Source organism: Bubalus kerabau, chromosome 11 (assembly GCF_029407905.1).
Source record: "Bubalus kerabau isolate K-KA32 ecotype Philippines breed swamp buffalo chromosome 11, PCC_UOA_SB_1v2, whole genome shotgun sequence".
Classification (NCBI taxonomy): Eukaryota; Metazoa; Chordata; class Mammalia; order Artiodactyla; family Bovidae; genus Bubalus; species Bubalus kerabau.
In genome coordinates, this window is record NC_073634.1 from 29,466,218 (window position 1) to 29,488,353 (window position 22,136).

At 39.3% G+C, this 22,136-nt stretch overlaps 1 protein-coding gene across 1 annotated transcript in view; it reads left to right on the forward strand.

Moving 5' to 3' along the window:
* Nucleotides 1-7,238: 7,238 nt before the first annotated feature.
* SLC3A1 (solute carrier family 3 member 1) overlaps nucleotides 7,239-22,136 on the forward strand; it is a 38,401-nt gene continuing 23,503 nt past the window's right edge. Inside the window, exons 1-5 of the mRNA XM_055539969.1 lie at nucleotides 7,239-7,345; nucleotides 12,461-12,922; nucleotides 16,393-16,572; nucleotides 16,726-16,880; nucleotides 19,815-19,940. Coding sequence (XP_055395944.1) covers nucleotides 12,493-12,922; nucleotides 16,393-16,572; nucleotides 16,726-16,880; nucleotides 19,815-19,940 — 891 coding nt within the window. The 5' untranslated portion in view covers nucleotides 7,239-7,345; nucleotides 12,461-12,492. The remainder of the gene's footprint in view (nucleotides 7,346-12,460; nucleotides 12,923-16,392; nucleotides 16,573-16,725; nucleotides 16,881-19,814; nucleotides 19,941-22,136) is intronic.

The window sequence follows — 22,136 nt, forward strand, 5'->3', positions numbered from 1 at the left end:
GTAAGTTGGCATTTAGCTGTTGGGTACTCTTTTTCCATAGAACTTTGTTAAAGGCCAGATATTATATATTACTGTTTCTTTTATGATTCTGGACTGTTTTGGAAAACTAAGTCTTCAAGCAGTAAAGAATTGAGACATTCCAAGGTTAAAACACTTTATAAATCAGCCCATCACACTGTGAAGTAAATTACATTGTTGGCCAGTGATGTCATGGAAGGACCTAATTATGTGTTTACTATTTTTAATTATTATTAAAATTATTATGTTTGTGTGTGTTGTTTTATTTTGTAATATTTGGCCACCAGGAAGGCACAGTGGTGAAGTGTGACTAACTGTGGCTATGGGGACTTCCCTTGTTGTCCAGTGGTTAAGAATCTTTCAATGCAGGGGATGCAGGTTCAATCCCTGTTCAGGGAACTAAGATCCCACATGCCACAGGGTGACTAAGCTTGCATGCCGCATCAAAGATCCCATGTGCCTCTGAGACCTGATGCAGCCAAAGAAATAAATAGATATTTTAAAACAAAAGCAGTGACTTCTGGGTTGACAACAGCCACAGAAATCCCCAAGCTGTGAGTATCACAAACTTGGGTCTGAGATACATGGAAACACCTGCCTCTCATCAGGTGGACATAGCCAACTTAGGGTTGCACCTGGTGCTATAAGTGCCTGTTGGAAATACAAATCAAAATGTTGTTACAACTCAACAAAAAAAATCAAATAACCTAATTTTTAAAATGAGCAAAAGACTTGAGTAGACATTCCTCCAAAGATGTACATGGTCAACAAGTACATAAAAGATGCTCAGTGTCACTCATCATCAGGGAAATGCAGATCAAAACCACAATGATGTACGACCTCACGCTCATTAGGATGGCCACTTTAAAATAATAAAAATACAGAAAATAATCAGTGTTGGCAAGTATATGGAAAAACTGGAACCCGTTGGAACCCTTGGGCACTGTTGGTGGGAATGTAAAATGGTAAAACCAGTAGGGAAAACAGTAAGGTGGTTCCTCAAGAGATTAAAAATTGAACTCCCACATAATCCCACTTGTGGGTGTATATCCACAGAATTAAAAGCAGGGTCTTGATACTTTTGCACAGCCACGTTCATAGCATCATTATTCACAGTATCTGAAGGATGGAAGCAACCCAGATGTCTGACAAATGAATGAATAAACGTGGTATATACATACAGTGGAATAACATTTAATCTTAAAAAGGAACGAAGTTCTTTCACATGCTACACCATGGATGAACCTTGAGGACATTATGCTAAATGAGGTCACAAAAAGTCAAAGACTGTATGATTTTTATCTAAAATAGTCAAATTCATGGAAACAAAGTAGAATGGCAGTTACTGAGGTCTCGTGGTAAGGAGAAAAATCTGTGGTTTAATGGGTATCAAGTTTCACATTTGCAAGATGAAAAAGTTCTAGCGATCGGTGTCACACCAGTATGAATATACTTGACTCTAGAGAACTGTACACTTAAAAATAGTTAATATGGTATCGTATGTGTATTTTTAACCACAATTTTAAAAAGTATTGTGAGGGTGTGTGTGTGAGAGTAATTGCACTAAAAGTCCAAATAATTGGCTTCCCTGTATCTCCTCTATTCTGTAACTTCTCACATGGACTCTGGCCTTCGTACATCAAGTACAGTCAAAAAGATGCTATATGACTTCTAAGGCCTGGTCACAAAAAGGATACAGTTTCTGCCTTGCTTTGTTTATTCATCTGGGGCACTCACATTTGGGACCAAGCTGGAATGCTATGAGGAAGCCCCAAATAGCCAGTGTGGAGAGATGCCATGGAAAGATCCCTGTGGAGAGAACTGAGACCCTTTAGTTGACCCCTTAGCCAGCGTCAACTGCACCAGAAAGATACATGGGTGGCAAAAAAACACTGAAGAGACATTCAGCATCACTAGTCAAAAGAAATGTGCAAATTAACTGCAATAAAATACCACTACCTACAAAAACTAGAATCACAAAAATTAAAGACTGAACATAGCAAGTGCTGGGAAAGATGTGAAAGAACTAGAACCTCAAACGCTGCTGAAGGTAATGAAGATGGTATAAGCACTTTCTGAAAAAGGCAGTTTTTTAAAAAGTTAAACATATACAATGTACACCTTCCATATGCTCCATCTGTCTGTACCCAAGAGAAAAGAAAACTATATCCTTACAAAGATTTGTGCATGATTGTTCACAACAGTTTTATTTATAATAGTAAAAAATGGGGGAAACCCCCAAATGTTCAGTTATCAACATATATTGTATATTCATAATGGAATACTACACCATGATAAAAGAATTAACTAAAAAATGGGATACCACTGTTCTCATATTAGAATGGCTTATGTCCAAAACACTGACTACTATAAACATTAGCAAAGATGTGTATCAAGAAGGAACTCTTATTAATTGCTGGTGGGAATGCAAAATGACACAGTCACTTTGGAAGACAGTCTGGCAGTTTCTTGCAAAACAGTCTTAGTACAAAATCCAGCAATCACACTCCTTGGTATTTACCAAAAAGCTGAATACTTGTGTCCACACAAAATCCTGCACATGATGGTTTATAGAGGCTGTATAATTGCCAAAACTTAGAAGCAACTAATATGTCCTTCAATAGGTAAATGGATAAACTGTAGTACACCCACACGGTGGATTATTATTCAGCACTGAAAAGAAATGATTAAGCCACAAAAAGACATAAGGGCAACTTAAACGCACTTACTAAGTGAAAAAAGCTAGTCTGAAAAGACTTATAATGTATTATTTTATCTATATGGCATTCTGGAAAAGGCAAAGCCCTAGAGACAGTAAAAATATTGGTAGTTGCCAGAGGTTCGGGGGATGGAGGGATGAATATGTCACATATTCATGAAATATGCTTCAAGCACAGGGTATTTTTGAGAAAGTGAAACAATTTCATCTGGTGCTGTAATCGTGAATACATGACTGTGCATTTGTCAAAACTCTTAGAACTGTACAACATGAAGTTCAGTTCAGTTCAGTCATTCAGTCGTGTCCGACCCTGTTTGACCCCATGAACCACAGCACGCCAGGCCTCCCTGTCCATCACCAACTCCCAGAGTCCACCCAAACTCACGTCCATTGAGTGGGTGATGCCATCCAACCATCTCATCCTCTGTCGTCCCTTTCTCCTCCTGTCCTCAATCTTTCCCAGCATCAAGGTCTTTTCCAGTGAGTCAGCTCTTCGCATCAGGTGACCAAAGTATTGGAGTTCCAGCTTCAACATCAGTACTACCAGTGAACACCCAGGACTAATTTCCTTTAGGATGGACTGGTTGGATCTCCTTGCTGTCCAGGAGACTGTCAAGAGTCTTCTCCAACACCACAGTTCAAAAGCATCAATTCTTCAGCGCTCAGCTTTCTTTATAGTCCAACTCTCACATCCATACATGACCACTGGAAAAACCATAGCCTTGACTAGATGGACCTTTGTTGACAACACAAAAAGTGAATCTTAATGTAGAATAATGGATCAATAATGGGTCAATATTGATTCATCAATGTACATCAAATGTACCACATTAATAAGGGAGAATGAGGACATAGAAGAGGGGAGTATATGAGAACTCTGAAGAAATACAGCTCATTTTTTTCTGTAAAACTGCAGCTTTCTCTAATATATTAGCTAATAGAAAAAGAATGAAATATTGATACACACAAGACAGATAAATGTCAAAAATAATTATGCTGAGTAAAAGAAACCAGACAAAAATTACATACTGTATGTATGATTCTGTTTATATAAAATTCCAGAAAATGCAAACCAATCTATAGTGATAGCAGATCAGTGGTTGCCTAGGGACAGGCATGGGTGCTGGGGGGTGAGGGAGAGGTGTAGGGATAAATAGGAGGGAGCGAATATGAAGAGGATCATTATTTTGATTGTGGTGATGGTTTCATGGGTGTATACATAGGCATGTTAAAACTTGTCAAATTGTGTGCTGTAAACTTGCAGTTTGTCAGTTTTCCCTCAATAAAGTTGTTTTTTAAAGGCCAAGCCAAAAAGGAACCCAACCATGTATTAATTCCCATGACACTGTAGTTGTTCATAGGCCAGTTTGAATGACCTGGACCACATTCCACTGATCCTGGCTGGGCTCACTCAAGCAACTGTGGTCAAATGGCTGGGTGCCTGGGAACTGACTAATCTAGAGGACCATGGATAGGAAGGTTCCATAAGGGAAGGCCCTTATCTCCCACATCCTACAGCAGACCAGCCTGGGCATACTCTCATGGTGATGGCAGTTGTCTACAAGAGGAGCACGTTTTAAAGCCTCTCTTTGTGTCAAGTTTCTTGTTCCATTGTCCCAAAACAAGTCACATGTCCAAGTCCAGACTCAAGTGTGTCAAGAGATGGGAACCGTGGGGCAAAAGGCCATGTTTGACAGGGCTACGGGGATGCTTTTAATGACTGTTAATGCAAGTCTGACCTAGGGCCAGACATCTGGAATGTGAAGTCAAGTGGGCCTTAGAAAGCATCACTACAAACAAAGCTAGTGGAGGTGATGGAATTCCAGTTGACCTATTCCAAATCCTGAAAGATGATGCTATGAAAGTGCTGCACTCAATATGCCAGCAAATTTGGAAAACTCAGCAGTGGCCACAGGACTGGAAAAGGTCAGTTTTCATTCCAATCCCAAAGAAAGGCAATGCTAAAGAATGCTCAAACTACCGCACAATTGCACTCATCTCACACGCTAGTAAAGTAATGCTCAAAATTCTCCAAGCCAGGCTTTAGCAATATGTGAACCGTGAACTTCCTGATGTTCAAGCTGGTTTTAGAAAAGGCAGAGGAACTAGAGATCAAATTGCCAACATCCGCTGGATCATGGAAAAAGCAAGAGAGTTCCAGAAAAGCATCTGTTTCTGCTTTATTGACTATGCCAAAGCCTTTGACTGTGTGGATCACAATAAACTGTGGAAAATTCTGAAAGAGATGGGAATACCAGACCACCTGATCTGCCTCTTGAGAAATTTGTATGCAGGTCAGGAAGCAACAGTTAGAACTGGACATGGAACAACAGACTGGTTCCAAATAGGAAAAGGAGTTTGTCAAGGCTGTATATTATCACCCTGCTTATTTAACTTACATGCAGAGGACATCATGAGAAACGCTGGGCTGGAGGAAGCACAAGCTAAAATCAAGATTGCTGGGAGAAATATCAAAGGCCTCAGATATGCAGATGACACCATCCTTATGGCAGAAAGTGAAGAAGAACTAAAAAGCCTCTTGATGAAAGTGAAAGAGGAGAGTGAAAAAGTTGGCTTAAAGCTCAACATTCAGAAAACTAAGATCATGGCATCTGGTCCCATCATTTCATGGGAAATAGATGGGGAAACAGTGGAAACAGTGGCTGACTTTATTTTTGGGGGGTCCAAAATCACTGCAGATGGTGATTGCAGCCATGAAATTAAAAGACGCTTACTCCTTGGAAGGAAAGTTATGACCAACCTAGATAGCATATTCAAAAGCAGAGACATTACTTTGCCAACAAAGGTTCATCTAGTCAAGGCTATGGTTTTTCCAGTGGTCATGTATGGATGTGAGAGTTGGGCTGGGAAGAAGGCTGAGCGCCAAAAGAATTGATGCTTTTGAACTGTGGTGTTGGAGAAGACTCTTGAGAGTCCCTTGGACTGCAAGGAGATCAGCCCTGGGATTTCTTTGGAGGGAATGATGCTAAAGCTGAAACTCCAGTACTTTGGCCACCTCATGTGAAGAGTTGACTCATTGGAAAAGACTCTGATGCTGGGAGGGATTGGGGGCAAGAGGAGAAAGGGACAACAGAGGATGAGATGGCTGGATGGCATCACTGACTCAATGGACGTGAGTCTGGGTGAACTCCGGGAGTTGGTGATGGACAGGGAGGCCTGGCGTGCTGCGATTCATGGGGTCGCAAACAGTCGGACACGACTGAGCGACTGATCTGATCTGATCTGAATGCAAGTAATCTGTCATGTACCTGAACAATGTTTTAATTTATATTTCTTTAATCCTGTTAGGAAGGTACTTTTGTTCAAAGACTTTTGTTGTTGTTCAGTTGCTAAGTCATATCCAACTCTTTGTGACACCATGGATTGAAGCACTTGAGGCTTCCCTGTCCTTCACTATCTCCTGGAGTTTGCTCACACTCATGTCCATTGAGTCAGTGATGCTATTTAACTGTCTCATCCTTTGCTGCCCTCTTCTAGAACATTTTGCCTTCAATCTTTCCCAGCATCAATTTTTTTTCCAATGAGTTGGCTGTTCACATCAAGTGATCCAAGTATTGGAGCTTCAGCATTAGTCCTTCCAATGAATATCCAGGGTTGATTTCCTTCAGGATTGACTGGTTTGATCTCCTTGCTGTCCAAGGGACTCTCAAGCGTCTTCTCCAACACCATAGGTCAAAAGCATCAGTTCTTCAGTGCTCAGCCTTCTTTATGGTCTGTCACATCTGTACATGACTACTGGAAAAACCATAGCTTTGACTGTATGGACCTTTGTTAGTAAAGTGATGCTTTTGCTTTTTAATACACTAAGTTTGTCATAGCTTTCCTGCCAACGAGCAAGTGTCTTTTAATTTCATGGCTGCAGTCACCATCCACAGTGATTTTGGAGCCCAAGAAGATAAAATCTGTCACTGTTTGCACTGTTTCCCTGTTTGCCATGAAATGATAGGACCGGATGCCATGATCCTAGTTTTTGAATGTTGAGTTTTAAGCCAGCTTTTTCACTCTCTTTCACCCTCATCAAAGAGGCTCTTTATTTCCTCTTCACTTCCTGCCATTAGTGATATCATCTGCATATATGATGTTAATTTCTATTAACCTCAGAAATGTTAATTTTTTATATATAATTTGCAATTCCTTTTACTCCCTTATTGAATGTAATTTAGCTATTGATTTTTGTAGCAATTCTTTGTATGTAGAAATAGTAAGGTTTTTGTGACTTTTGTCAAGTCTCATGTTCTGTTAACATTTCTTTTGCTATTTGTTTGGTTTCAAGAATGTTTTAAATAGTTTAACTTCTAGCAAATCATGGTTAAATGTTTTATTTTGATTCACTGGTTATATAAGTTGAATTCCTACCTCTAGCTAGGATAGGTCTATTTTTCTGTTCCTTCTAATTAGAACTGTTTTTAAAAACATTGTACTCTGGACTATATTTATAATGTTAACCCCAGAATCAAATTCAGTTTTATAGCTGAGGTAACAGAGGTTTAGAGACAGTTTTGTCTAAGGTCAAGCAGAGAGCAAATGGAGGCAGGCTTGAATCTCACTTCCTCTGACTTAAAATTTGAGTCATGAAACTGTATCAAGGTAAGAACATTTGGCTTAGTGATAAAAATCTACACTTTCAGGCAGAATGTACTTTCCACTTTTCTGTTTTTCCTCCTCTCCTCCTCTTCCTCCCCTTCCTTTTCGTTTCTTCCTCCTCCCCCCACTTACTCATTCTCCCCTTATTCTTCAGCATAGGTCACCTACCTTTAAGTAACTATTCTTTTATTAACTTAATAATGTACCTGGCACTGAGCTGGGTGCTAGGAACTTAAAGATGACAATGCAGATCTTACCCTTAGATCACAGAGGCTGTAAACAGGTAAGTGCAATATGGAAAATCCTTCTATTTTAAATGTTTACTAATCTGACAGGTTATATGCTGTAAGATATTTTGGTGGGTTTGCTGTTAACTGGAAGTCTTTATGACTGAATGGCTTCAAAATTCATTTAATGAATCTTAGTACATGTATATTTAAAAATCCATTTATAATATATATAATATAAAATATATTTTTGTTGATTTTTGCTTTCTATATGTTTGTTTCTGTTTAATTTGCAGGATGTTTCTGTGTCCTGTGGTAGCCCCATTGTTCTGTTATCTGTTTTCCAGAGGGTTCATTCTTCTTCACTTTATTATCATGATTGTGTAACTCACTTGGGATTTGAATTTACTGAGGAAGTTTATCTACATTATCTCTGATTCTTTGTTCCGATTATATGAGTTAGCTCTTAAAGCTTCCTTAGTGTTCTTGCTCCTTATTCATGTTTAGGAGTTTTAACAGGCAGTGTATTTGGCTTTCTACAATCAATATTTCCTTCTAAGTCTCCTTGATAATAAGTAAAACATACTTTGTGCTTGGTGGGAAGTCTTAACTCTGTGGCTGTCCTCTCCAAATTACTGTCAACTTCTTCCCTCCAATGTTTCCATACTTTTTCACTGAATCCATGTCTTCCTTCTGCTTTTTGAAGTTTGTTTCTTTTCTCTTTAAATCTTAGTTTAAATCTTGAGTATGGGATGTTTGTGACGTTTGGGTGACTGATACTAGAAGGAATCACTTTAAGCTGAACTCTACAACCTGACTGGAACTTCTAGGTAGACTCCAAACTCAAGGTTCCCTAGCTTATTTTTTTTCTAATGGAAGAGTAATATTGATTGTGATATTAATTACAGAAAAATTACAAAAATCAGAAAAAGTTTAAAGAACAAATTGTGTATCATCCATAATCTTAGAACCCAGACATAAACACTTTAAACATATATTCTAATAGGACTTTATATACATGAGAATTTTTTTTTACATAATTAGAAGAATTACTTTATATCTTGCATTTTCCTCACTCAACACAATAATGTGAGATTTCTTCCATGTCATTAAAAATCTTTGAAAATATGCTTAGTGACTAAGATTCTATAACATGGATGTACAGTAATTTAGTCTTGTGTCACTGAACATTTTGGTTTCCAATATTTGACATTATAAATGACACTGTAATTAATAAGCCTTATTGCTCATAAACTTTTGTTCCTGTCTTGGATTATTTCCTTAAGATAGAGTTTTGGAATTGAAATTGCCAAGTTAAAGGATATGAACCTCTTCTCCCCTTTTTATTACAAAAGTCATGATATGCTGAGAACAAATGACACAGGGCAAAGTGAAATGTATAAATCCAAGGAATCTCATCTTCAGCCTCTTAGTCTCAGTCTCCAGGCAGCCACTGGCTGACATTCAGTATGCATGCACAAATAGGTGTGCTATTTTTTCCCACATGATTCTGATCATATTTACTCTTCTTATCCAACTGTCCACCATCACTTACTAAATAATCTTTCTTTTCCTCACTTTTCAGATTCTAAATCTCCTTCTGAATAAGGAATAGGGGTCCATTTTGGATGACTCCAATCTATTCAATTGATCTTTTGACCTAACCTAAACTTTAATATCAACTGTTCATTTTTTTTGAAGTTTTTATCTTAAAATCTGGTAGAGCTAGCCTCATTTATGACTCTGAAAATGTTAAAACTCATGATACACACTGCCAAATTACTTTCCAGAATTATGAGTTTACACTGGATCCTTGCTAGTACTATTATCTTTTAGAAATTCTTTGCCAAAAGTGATTGAAAATGCTTATTTCTCTAACATTAATGAGTTGATTTTTGTGAAATATCTGTTTACAACCTTTTTTTCAAGCTTAACTGACATTTTTAAACTGATATTGTGAAATTTTATATATGTATACATAATCAAATTGCCAACATCCGCTCGATCATCGAAAAAGCAAGAGAGGTCCAGAAAAACATCTATTTCTGTTTTATTGACTATGCCAAAGCTTTTGACTGTGTGGATCACAATAAACTGTGGAAAATTCTGAAGGAGATGGGAATACCAGACCACCTGACCTGCCTCTTGAAAAACCTGTATGCAGGTCAGGAAGCAACAGTTAGAACTGGACATGGAACAACAGACTGGTTCCAAATAGGAAAAGGAGTATGTCAAGGCTGTATATTATCACCCTGCTTATTTAACTTACATGCAGAGTACATCATGAGAAACGCTGGGCTGGAGGAAGCACAAGCTAAAATCAAGATTGCTGGGAGAAATATCAAAGACCTCAGATATGCAGATGACACCATCCTTATGGCAGAAAGTGAAGAAGAACTCAAAAGCCTCTTGATGAAAGTGAAAGAGGAGAGTGAAAAAGTTGGCTTAAAGCTCAACATTTAGAAAACTAAGATCATGGCATCTGGTCCCATCACTTCATGGAAAATAGGTGGGGAAACAGTGGAAACAGTGGCTGACTTTATTTTTGGGGGGTCCAAAATCACTGCAGATGGTGATTGCAGCCATGAAATTAAAAGACGCTTACTCTTTGGAAGGAAAGTTATGACCAACCTAGACAGCATATTAAAAACAGAGACATTACTTTGTCAACAAAGGTCCATCTAGTCAAGGCTATGGTTTTTCCTGTGGTCATGTATGGATGTGAGAGTTGGAGTATAAAGAAAGCTGAGCGCCAGAGAATTGATGCTTTTGAACTGTGGTGTTGGAGAAGACTCTTGAGAATCCCTTGGACAGCAAGGAGATCCAACCAGTCCATCCTAAAGGAGACCAGTCCTGGGTGTTCATTGGAAGGACTGATGTTGAAGCTGAAACTCCAATACTTTGGCCACCTGATGTGAAGAGCTGACTCATTTGAAAAGACCCTGATGCTGGGAAAGATTGAGGGCAGGAGGAGAAGGGGATGACAGAGGATGTGATGGTTGGATGGCACCACTGACTGATGGATATGAGTTTGAGTAAGCTGTGGGATTTGGTGATGGACAGGGAGGCCTGGTGTGCTGCAGTTCATGGGGTCGCAAAGAGTCGGACACGACTGTGCGACTGAATTGAACTGAATGTCTAACAATGTATACATACCTTTAATGTTAAAAACATAAAGTTCTTTGGCATATTTATTACCAATGCATTTTCCAATTTGTCATATGTTCTTCAATTATATGCTTTGTTGTATAATAAATTTTATTAAACAAATTCAATCTTTGTAATTGCTTTTACTGTTCAAAACATCCTTTCAATTAACTCCTATGGTGAAAATTACCATTATGTGTTTGAGAGATAAAGTTATTTGGAAACATAAATCCTTTAATTGTTAAAAAATATACAGTATGCCTAATTAGTAATAATGAGAGATGCCACTTATCAGATGCATTGAATGAGCTAGATTTTGGGATTTACTCACTTAAAAAAATAACTTAGCCAAAATCAAACAGCTCATTTCTCTGTACCAATTACTGCTTCTAAGTCACTCTACAAATTAACAGTAATATTAGCAATTCATGTAACTTTCCTCACTTAAAACAAAAAACTTCTTATTTGATCAAAAGAGTCATAGAACTGTTTATTATATGTGCACTGATTAAAAGAAAGCCATGAATCATCACATTCTTTTAAGGTTTGCATAATCTTCTAGGAAAGCATACTTCACTTTTAATGCAGTTTCTTCTTGGTTGCAAATTTGTATTTTATACTTGTCAATGATCAAACAACTCTTTAGTGCTTGTATTAAGAACTCTTTACCTATAATAAACCACTTGAACTTGCTAGACATGAAATTCCCCATTCTACCATCCCCACTTGGAAAAGTGCTTCCAAGAATGGGCAACCATACTCTCCTGAAAAATAGGAAACAAGACTGAAGGCACCTGGGGTCGAACTGAGCATACAAATAGGCATGTATCAGGTTGGCTTGAACTGAGATACAGTAGTTTCAGTAACAAAGGTGTTGTCCCCTGTCTTCAGATCTTCTTCCTCTTGGGTTTGTAGAAGAGACCTTCAAAATAAAAAGTAAAGAAAAGCATGTTTTCCCCTGCAAAGTTCTGTTTCTTTTTCTCATATCTAGTTAACAAGAAAGAAAATTTAAGCTATTTTTTATTGTGGTAAAATATACATAATATAAAATTTACCACTTTAAGAACTTGAAAGTGTACAATTCAGTGGCGTTAAATACATTTACATTGGTGTATGACCACCTCCAGAACTTCTGCATCGTCCAAAATGTAAACTTTATACTCATTAAACAAGAACTGTTCATGACCCCCTTTCTTCCGATTCCTGTTATCTCCCCTTCTGCTCTGTCTCTATGAATTCATGTACCTACCTCATGTAAGTGCACTCAGACGACATCTGTCCTTTTGTCTCTGGCTTCCTTCACTTAGCATAATGTCTTCAAGGTTCATACATGTTGTGGCACCCATCAGAATTTCATTCCTTTTTAAGGTATATGTCACAGTTTGGTTGTCCATTCATCCACTTGGCTTCTTTCCACCTTTTGACTGTTGTGAATAATGCTGCTGTGAATATTTGTGTGCTCAACCAAGTAAGGTCTTAAACTGCAATGGAACGCTGTGTCCTCTTCCCATTTCACCTCCTCTGTGCCTCTCTTCCAGTCCAGATCTGAATCCCTCCATGTGGTTGACTGTTGCTGCATCAGTCTCACAGGGTGTAAGGAGAATTTTTTTAAAAACCCCACTTTACCTTTACCCTTTCTTCCTTGGCTGAACTTTGTCCAGTCAGGTTTATTTATAAACCATGAAAAGCTCATTAACATGATCAAGCATTTCTGCAAGCTCTCTTCTCCCTTTTGTTACTGCAGGAAGGCACTCGGCAGGGATAAGATTGTGAAACATGGCTGAGGATAAAAGCAAGAGAGATTCCATTGGATTAAATGCGAAGGAAGGCCAGACCAACAACGGGTTTGTACAAAATGAAGACATCCTGGAAACCAACCTGGACCCAAGCAGCCCAGCAGTCGGGCCACAGCACAACACCGTGGACATCCTTGGCCCCGGGGAGCCCGACGTGAAGGATGTCCAGCCCTACGCTGGGATGCCCAAAGAGGTGCTATTTCAGTTCTCGGGCCAGGCCCGCTACCGGATACCGCGGGAGGTGCTCTTCTGGCTCACCGTGGCTTCCGTGCTCGTGCTCATTGCGGCCACCATAGCCCTCATTGCCATCTCTCCCAAGTGCCTGGACTGGTGGCAGGCGGGACCCATGTACCAGATCTACCCAAGGTCTTTCAGGGACAGCAACAAGGATGGAGACGGAGATCTGAAAGGTGCGCGCCTTGAGACTTGGGGCAGGGGGGGATGAGGTTGGTTTAGGGCTCTTCGTCCTGGAAGCTCATTATGCCTGGGCTGTGTGGTAATAAGCACATTCCACCCAGTATGACTGATGATGCCTTTCTCCTTGTTTATGATATTTTAAAAAGCCACTCAGCAGAACCCAGCAATTCTTAGCATATGATGAAAGGATACTTGCTGGAGCCCTTTGAGCCCCCAAAGGGCTGTTAAGTTTATTGCCCAGTAGGAACTTTTGCATAGTCATCTGATCTAACTTCCTGCATGAGCAAGTTTCCTCCTGAAATGTGTCCTGCTTCTGTGCACTTTAGAGTTGGTCATCTCAGAGTGACTGTTTAGAATCTTTAGAATCCTTTTTCCAGGGTGCACAGTGGCTAGTTTGATAATCTGGCAGAGAGATTCTGATTAATGAGCAAAGCATACTTCATTATTTTAGAAGAAGATTAAGTGATATCTTTAAAATGTATAGACTGAGTCTTTAAAAGCTTAAATCTTGAGAAATGAAGAAAAGGTATAGTGTGGGTTGGTCATTAGTTGAATTAAAGATTATTTTAAAAAATATCTATCTTAATAAAGAAAGAAATATTTTTAAAGATATGCTAATAATTTCCTAGTGTGTTATGTATGGGATGGCCTTACTATTTATTGCTCAAATGAGGACACAAACCAATTGCAGAAAACTGTCCCAGGCAAATTGGTTGATATGGTTACCCAGTTAAGGGAAACAATAAGGAATGAATAAACTAATAAGATAATTTTTGATAATGCTATTTGGCTTAAAGAAGACAAAATAATGATTTAAGAGTATGGGATAGAGAAGGGAATGGCAACCCACTCCAGTGTTCTTGTCTGGAAAATCCCACGGACAGAGGAGCCTGATAGGCTACAGTCTGGTGGGTCGCAAAGAGTTGGACACCACTGAGCAACTGAGCACACACGAATGTATTGGGTAAAGCTCTAGATGCCTGATATATAATAGCTTGCTGAATTGTTTGTTTTTGGCTAGTTGCTTGGCTCCCTTCCTGGTGCTTAGTATTCCTCTTTTCATTGCTGTAGAGTCTGTAAGGCCCTCCATTCTGCAGCCCCTTCTTCTGGCTTACCGAGAAGGCCCCAGTCCAGCATTCTAAAAGGTGGCTTTCCTTGCACACCTCCTGTAACAGGTCACCCACTACTTCCTCAATTAGTGGACAGCTTAGACTCAGAAACTGCAACCTTTGAGACTGTAGTTGTTCTAGAATACAGTATATAAGGATAGATTTGATAGAACTGTGTGGTCAAGGCCTGCACCTTACACGAAAATGTCTGAATACATCAGGGAGTCCTCACAAAACTATTAGGTTGGTACGAAAGTAATTGAGGTTTTGCATTGTTGAATTTTGCTTTTTGATATTGGAATACATTCTTAAATAAATGTGATTATGTTACACATCAAAAAGAAAAGCGTATAGGAAGTGGTAATGAGCTTAGTCGAACTTTAAAATGCTTCAAACACACTCCTAAAATCTTCAGCTTTCTTTAGTAAACCAATAAAAGACTTCTTCTTCACACTCATATAATTTTTCTCTTAAAAATCATCCTGCATCTTAACTAATTAAAATATTATCTGACCTTTAAGATGCACTTCAAACCCACTTCCTTCATTAATCTGTTTAACCTCCTGATCAGAGGGGGCGCTACCCTCCCCAAACTCTTTCAGGGTTTTGGATGGAGCGGCACCTCTGGTGCTTTGGTGTAACATATCTGGGTGACTTTCCTTCCAACCCCTCAGCCCCTAGCATGATCCTATCGCCTGCTGCTGCTTACAAAGTAAATGCTTTGCAAAGTGATGTTTTGATGGAATAAAGCCAAAAACCCTATAGCCCTAAAATATACTGCCTACTTCCTGGCCCTCCCTCTGTAATCTCCTTCTAAATTCCCTGCGCAAAGGGTAACTTCTAATCACCTCTCACATTTGTCATTTCCCATAACTTTTCCTTGAAGGACTGGCTGCTTCCTGTAATTAATAGGTATTTTTTCTAGAGGTTGAGAGGATTTTGTTCTAATTTGAAGAAAATGTTCCAGGTTTCAGTTTAGACTATTGCTTTCTGTCCCCTGGAATGTGGACATGGGAGATCTTTTGTTACTCTGTGTCCATTTGGCCTCTTCGTTTTAATCATCCTGTTCCTTTGTGCTTATTCTTGATATAAATCAAAATTTTGACTTGAATCTGAGTTAAATAAAAATTCTTTTGTTGCCTGTTGATACTCCAGGAGGTCTCATAGCCATCCACGGAAGGGAACTGAAGTATATAGTCAGGACACAGATAAGCAGCCTGACTCCTGCTTTGGCCTCAGCGACTTCTGACAGGGGTCCCACAGGAAGTTACTGCAAACCGAGTACTAAACTCGGACTCTGCATTTAGGACTCTGAACTAGAAGCACTTCCCCCCACTAACTGCTAATTATCCTACGGGGTCCCAAGTACAAGAGTTTCATTCCTATGTCTCTTCTCATCTAAGTCTAAAGTTCTCTTCTGTATAAATGCTTGACTTCATCGCTGTCCAAAGGAAATAGAATGTGGACCACATAGGTAATTGACAGTTTTCTAGCAGCCATATTAAAAAAGTAAAAGAGAAATGAGTGAACTTAATTTGAATAATATACTTTGTTTAATCCAACATATCGACTATCATTTCAACATATTGTTGTTGTTCAATCGCTCAGTTGAATCCAACTCTTCACAACCCCATGGATGCAGCATACCAGGCTTCCCTGTCCCTCATCATCTCTGCAGTTTGCACAAGTTCACGTCCATTGAGTGATGCCATCCAACCATCTCATTCTCTGTTGCCCTCTTCTCCTTCTGCCTTCAATCTTTCCCAGCATCAGGGTCTTTTCTAATGACCAGCATCAGGATCTTTGTAACATATAATCAATATAAAAATATAAATGAGCTATTTTACATTATTTCTTGTCATACTGGGTCTTCAATGTCCAGTGTATGTTTTACATTTTCAACACACCTCGGTTTAGACTAGTCACATAGCAAGTGCTTGATAGCCACATGGCAAGTGGCTACACACTGGACAGTGCAGCTTAGATCACGTGACCATCAAGAGTGCATACGTTGTTCTTCTTTGTATCTTCGTACTTAGCCCAGCATCTGGCCTGGATTAGGTGCTCGAAAACCATGTGTAGAATAAATTAACAATAGTGTAGTTTTGGTTTTAAGTATAAAATATGAACAAACCACAGACAGATTTTTTAAATATTATGCATTGATATTAAAGTTCAAAGGTTATTGCCAGAAGACTAATTTGCTGTTGGTTGTAGAACTAGACCTTGCTATTTGAATTTTACCCAAATTCAAAAAAACCCCAAATATTTCTGTCTTAAGCCTATTCGTTTTATTTTTAGTTGTTCAACTGAAAAAACAAACTACTTTTCATGGCTTTGACTTTTGCCTTCAGGTATTCAAGATAAATTGGATTACATCACAACTTTAAATATAAAAACTATTTGGATTACTTCATTTTATAAATCATCCCTTAAAGATTTCCGACATGGTGTTGAAGATTTCCGAGAAATTGATCCCATTTTTGGAACAATGAAAGATTTTGAGAATCTGGTTGCAGCCATACATGATAAAGGTAAATTGAATGGAAGGTGGGTGGGATGGTTTAAGGAAAGCATTTCTCCAAATGCTTAGCTTAGAGCATTTTCTTCCTCACTATTGTATTATTCTAATATGATATTATATAATATAATATTATCTCACCATTTGAAATGTTTTCACACACTAGGTTTAAAATTAATCATCGATTTCATACCAAACCACACCAGCGATAAACATGCTTGGTTTCAATGGAGTCGGAACCGGGCAGGAAAATATACTGATTATTATATCTGGCATGACTGTAACCATGAAAATGGCACAACCATACCACCCAACAACTGGGTAAGTCCCAACATGCTTGATTTACAGAAGTAAAATTGGCAGATCTTCAGTTATTAAACTGGCTATTTATAAAGCCCTTTTAAAGGAAAATGAATGATAGCAATAGTTTAAGAGAAGGGAAACAAATTTCCCAAAGAAATAGAAATGAAGTCTCAAGCTTCTAATCATCTGTGGGTTTGGATTTTTCATTTCATTGTAGAGCTGATGTGTTTTAGCATATTAAAATCTATGCTCTCTGTTAACCTCTCTTTCCTTTATTTCCCCCTCTGTCCAGCTGAGACCCCATGTCTTATTAGTTTAGTAACTGTCTTGCTACCCTCCAGACCCTTTTGCCTTTCTGACTTTTTGACTCCGTTGTCCAGTAAAACGCTAGCCATAAAAGAACTCAACCATCCATTTTTTCTTTACCTGAACTTTGGTATCCAAGCCTCTGGACATATTCATTGTCCCTATCTGGACTGATCCATCCACTCTTTTGGGGAAATTTTACTAAATCCAACTGATCAACATGCCCTGTCTCCTCTTCAGACATCTTACCCACATTCACCGCATCTCAGCACCCTCAGCAGCAAACCCAACTTTAAAGGGAGAACAGAAGCTGACACACCCTGTTCCTGTTCACCTCTTCTGCACAGAGACCTTGTCTCTCCTGCTTGAGAGAAAGGCCAGTGAAATCTGCTTTAGATAAACAATGAACAATTTTTAGTGTAAAATATATGGAATACACTTACACTAAAAAACTATTCATTGCTTATCTGAAATTGAATGTCTTGCAGTTTATCTGGCAGCTCTCCTTCTGTCCCAGGTCAGTCCCTCTGTGTACTCTAGTTCATCCTCTCTCCTGCTTTCTACAGACCCTTTTTCTCTGGATCATCTCTCCCCACTCCAGGGCCTCTCTCTTGACCTCCCTAAGCACTAAAAGAGGCTGACTCCTGGGCATCAGCTTTTAAATGACCCAAGGGCACTCAAACGATGTGTGTCTAAAGTTGACTGTGTGATCTTTTCTCCCAACCTCCCGTATCCGAGGTTATGTGAATGGCACTAATATACGCAGCCTGGTAAACAGCCCTTTAGCAAGTCCTGGCAATTTCACCTCTTCCCAGGTGGCTCAGGTTAAAGAATCCGCCTGCCAATGCAGGAGACGTACATTCAGTCCCTGAGCCGAATAGATCCCCTGGAGGAGGAAATGGCAACCTGCTTCAGTATTCTTGCCTGGGAAATCCTGTGGACAGAGGAACCTGGTAGCCTATAGGCCACGGGGTTGCAAAGAGTTGAACAAAACTGAGTGATTGAGCAAACACACTATTTTCCTTTTTACCAATCCACCACTTTTAAAAATAATGATGACATTAGCAAACATTTGCTAAATGCTTACTGTGTGCCAGGCTCTGAGTGTTTTATATTGATTATATTCATTAACTCCTTTAATTCACTGTAGAGTCTTATGGGTTGGGCTTTAATTCCTGTTTTACAGATGAGCAGACTGAGGCAGAGAAATGTTAAGCACCTTGCCCCGGTTCAAAGCTAATAAATGAAAGGGCTAAAGACTGTATCTAGTCTAATTTTTACTGAGTGAACATAAATTGGTACAACGTTGAGGTCTTAATTTTACATTTCTCTAACTGCTAATGATTATTTATCTAATTACTAATTATTGATGTACTAGTTGCCTAATTAATAATGATGCTGAATATCTTTTCATACATTTATTCACTTGAGCTTCCATTTCTGTGGAACATCTGTTTAATGGTTTCTTTCTCCAATTTTTTGTTGGATTGCTGGTCCCTTTGAAATAGATTTGCAGAGTTTATTTATTTATTTATTTGTATTTTGTATACTGGTCTCTCTGTATACTGATATATGCTGTAAAAATCTTATCCTGGTTTTTATTCAGGTGGGCCATGAAGTGAGCTGACAAGAGAATGTTTCCTCAAAAGGCATCAGCTACTACTTAGCTTGGGCCAGTCGTTGCCATGGAAATGTGGACCCAGTGTGACTAGGTCTTTCAACTAAAAATAAAATATTTATGTAAATCCCTTAGTTTGTAAATGTTGTCTAGGTGTTCTCTTTAGTGTGAAATGAACAAATGGCCCAAGACAGAGCCCCGAGGAAACCTGACACAGGTTCCTCCTTCTGGAAATGCCACGGAAGTGAGTTTCTAGAAGGAGGAAAGCAGCACCCCTGTCAAATGTTGTTGGGTGCCAACATGTGAAGTTACTGTGTGTGTGTGCTCAGTCACCTAGTCATTTCTGACTCTTTGCTACCCCATGGACTGTAGCTGCCCAGGCTCCTCTTTCCATGGGATTTTCCCAGGCAAGAATACCGGAGTCGGTTGCCATTTCCTTCTCCAGGATATCTTCCTGACCCGGGGATCAAACCTGGGTCTCCTGCCTTGCAGGCAGATTCTTTACCATCTGAGCTATATATAGGGAAGTCCTCTTGAAGTTGCTATATTTCTTTTATCCCTGAGGGCTAGCAGCATTTTAAATGGAATGATTCTAATATTTTTCTAAAAATATCATTTAAATAATCACTCTATTTGGATTCAAGCTCCTAGATCAGTGGAATGCGTGTTTCTCCCAAATTGACCATCATTTGCTTTTCTTCACAAACAGGAGTCCAGGGCCTGGACAGAAGTTTCAAGAAAATAGATTAGAAATGTCTGCTCCTTACATTGAGAGCATTGATTTGATGTTGTGGTTGTTGTGAACAGTTTCTACTGTACAAACACATCACAACCACTTTTGTGGGGCACTAGGCCAGCAAGTGGAATTTTAGGGAATTAATTTATCTAGTGCTCTCACTAGAAGGAAAATTCTGGGGACTTGTGCACTTAGTCTGCATGGGGCTGGCGATGACAATGATCATTTCTTTGTGGGAGATACCATCATAGAAACCATGTAAGGAACTGATCTGCTATTTTCTGTTTGCTAGTTAAGTGTATATGGAAACTCCAGTTGGCAGTTTGATGAGGTACGAAAACAATGCTATTTTCATCAGTTTATGAAAGAGCAACCTGATTTAAATTTCCGTAATCCTGATGTTCAAGAAGAAATAAAAGTGAGTACAGACATCCACGTAAACTTCTCCATTTCATGGGTGCTTAAGTGGTTATTTGCTACACTTTGTGTTGAATAGTAATTGTGTGAGCAAAATCAAGCAGTGCAATTCAGTTCTGGGATTAAGGTGTCTGATGCAAATACAGACTCTCAGATATGTCAGTGGCTCTTTCCTTCCTCTAACCCCAAATAATCAAAATGGGTGGAAGGCAGAAACACCTGTTACCTTAGCTCTGAGATGCCTCTCTGCCTGCGCTAAGCTGGCACAGCTCCTGGGTCTGGACCTGGCCTCATCATCAGCTTCAGGGAGCTTCTGCGTGAATTATTTAGCTTTTCTGTGTCTTGGATCCCTTGTCTATGAGACACGATCGATGGTGCAGTGTTTGTCTCACAGGGGCTTTTTGGAACATGAGTTGATATAACCCACGCACAACATTTCTGTATTCACTCAGTAAATATCAGCTTATTATCTGTTCCATGTCAGGTCTGGTTCTAAACAGTGGGAATGCAACAGTGAATCAAAGAAACCCCACCCTCAAGGAATTCCCAGTATCCTTAGGGGAAGGCAGACAACAGCTAAATATTTAACATGTCAGGTGGTGATGAAGGCTTAGAGAGCTTCGCAGTGCCAGTGAGAAGTGGGCTCAGAGACACCCCTATGTTGAGGTCCCATTTGCACAAAACCTGATGTTTGCAAGGGAGCCATGTGGACAGCTAGGGAAAGAGAACTTCAGGCAGAGAGAAGAGCAAATGCAAAATTTTCTGGGGGAGACTGAGCTCCATGTGTTTCAGAAATGACCTGGGGGCTGCTGCGCAGAACTGCCAGGCACAGCAAGTGAAATTTCAAGATGTTCGATTAAATTTTAATTTCAGTTAAACAATGAATAGTGCAATATTTGATACTTTCTTCTACTAAAAAATTAGTTCATGGTTTATCTTAAATTAAAGCTTAACTGGTTGCCCTGTATTCCATGTGGCAACACAATCAGTGCACTTCAGTGACGTGAGGGACAGGGTTGGGGAGTTTGGGTGTAAAAATGAGGGTGAGGGCTGATGCTGTGGGGCCGTGAATGCTGTCATAGGGACACTTGCTGATCCAGAGGTGATGCTCTGTGGTCTGATGATGCTCAGATTTCCTGCAGCACCCAGGTGAGAGTTGCTGGCACTCACACCTGTATAGTGGTGGTTCTAACAACACCTGACACATAATCACGGTAAACATTGGCCCTGCTGCTGTTTTCTTTATTGCTGCTGCTGTGGCTCTCACGGGCAAGAACTTAGGAGCAGGGTAGGGCTCTGAGGCCGGTGAGGAGGAAGCCCACATACAACAGAGCAGGGAGCTGTGGGTCTCCCTCTGCAAGTCACCATGTCAGCCAGATGCAGAGGATGCCTTGCTGGAGTCACCAAGAACACCTGTGCCCCTTAGTCTGTTCTTGTTTTGTTTTTAAATAACAGCTTTATTGAGATATAGTTGACATATCACAAAATTCACCCCTTTCAAGTATGTAAGTCAGTGGTTTTAGTATGTTTACAGGATTATGCAAGTATCACTACTAGTTTCAGACACTTTCATCACCCCCCCAAAAGAAACCCCATACCCGTTAGAACTCACTCCCTCTGGCTGCCATATTTTCTCTCTTTGAGCCCTGGAAACCACTACTCTACTTTATGCCTCTATATAAGCCTGTTCTGGACATTTCACATAAATGGAATCATATAGTATCTATATAGATGTCTGTGACCTGTATCTATATTATAACCTGTATTTAAGTTCTTGAGAAACTGTTTTCCAGTGTAGCTGGACCATTTTACATTTTTATTAGCAATGTATGGAGTTTCTATTTTCTCTGTATCCTCATTGACACTTGCTATTGTCTTAGCTTTGATAACAGTCATGCTAGTGAACTGGTATTTCACTGTGGTTATGATTTGCATTTCCCTGACAGCTAATGATAGTGAGCGTCTTTTCATGTGCTTATAGTTTATTTGTATATTTCATTGGGGAAATGTCTATTCAAATCCTTTGTCTATTTTAAAACTGTGTTATTTGACTTTTTGTTGAGTTATAAGTTTTTTTTTTTAACACATTCTGGGTATATGATTTGCAATTAATTTTCTTCCTTTCTATAGGTTGTCTTTTTACTTCCTTGATGGTGCTCTTTGAAGCACAAGAGTTTTTAATTGCTGTGATCTTCAA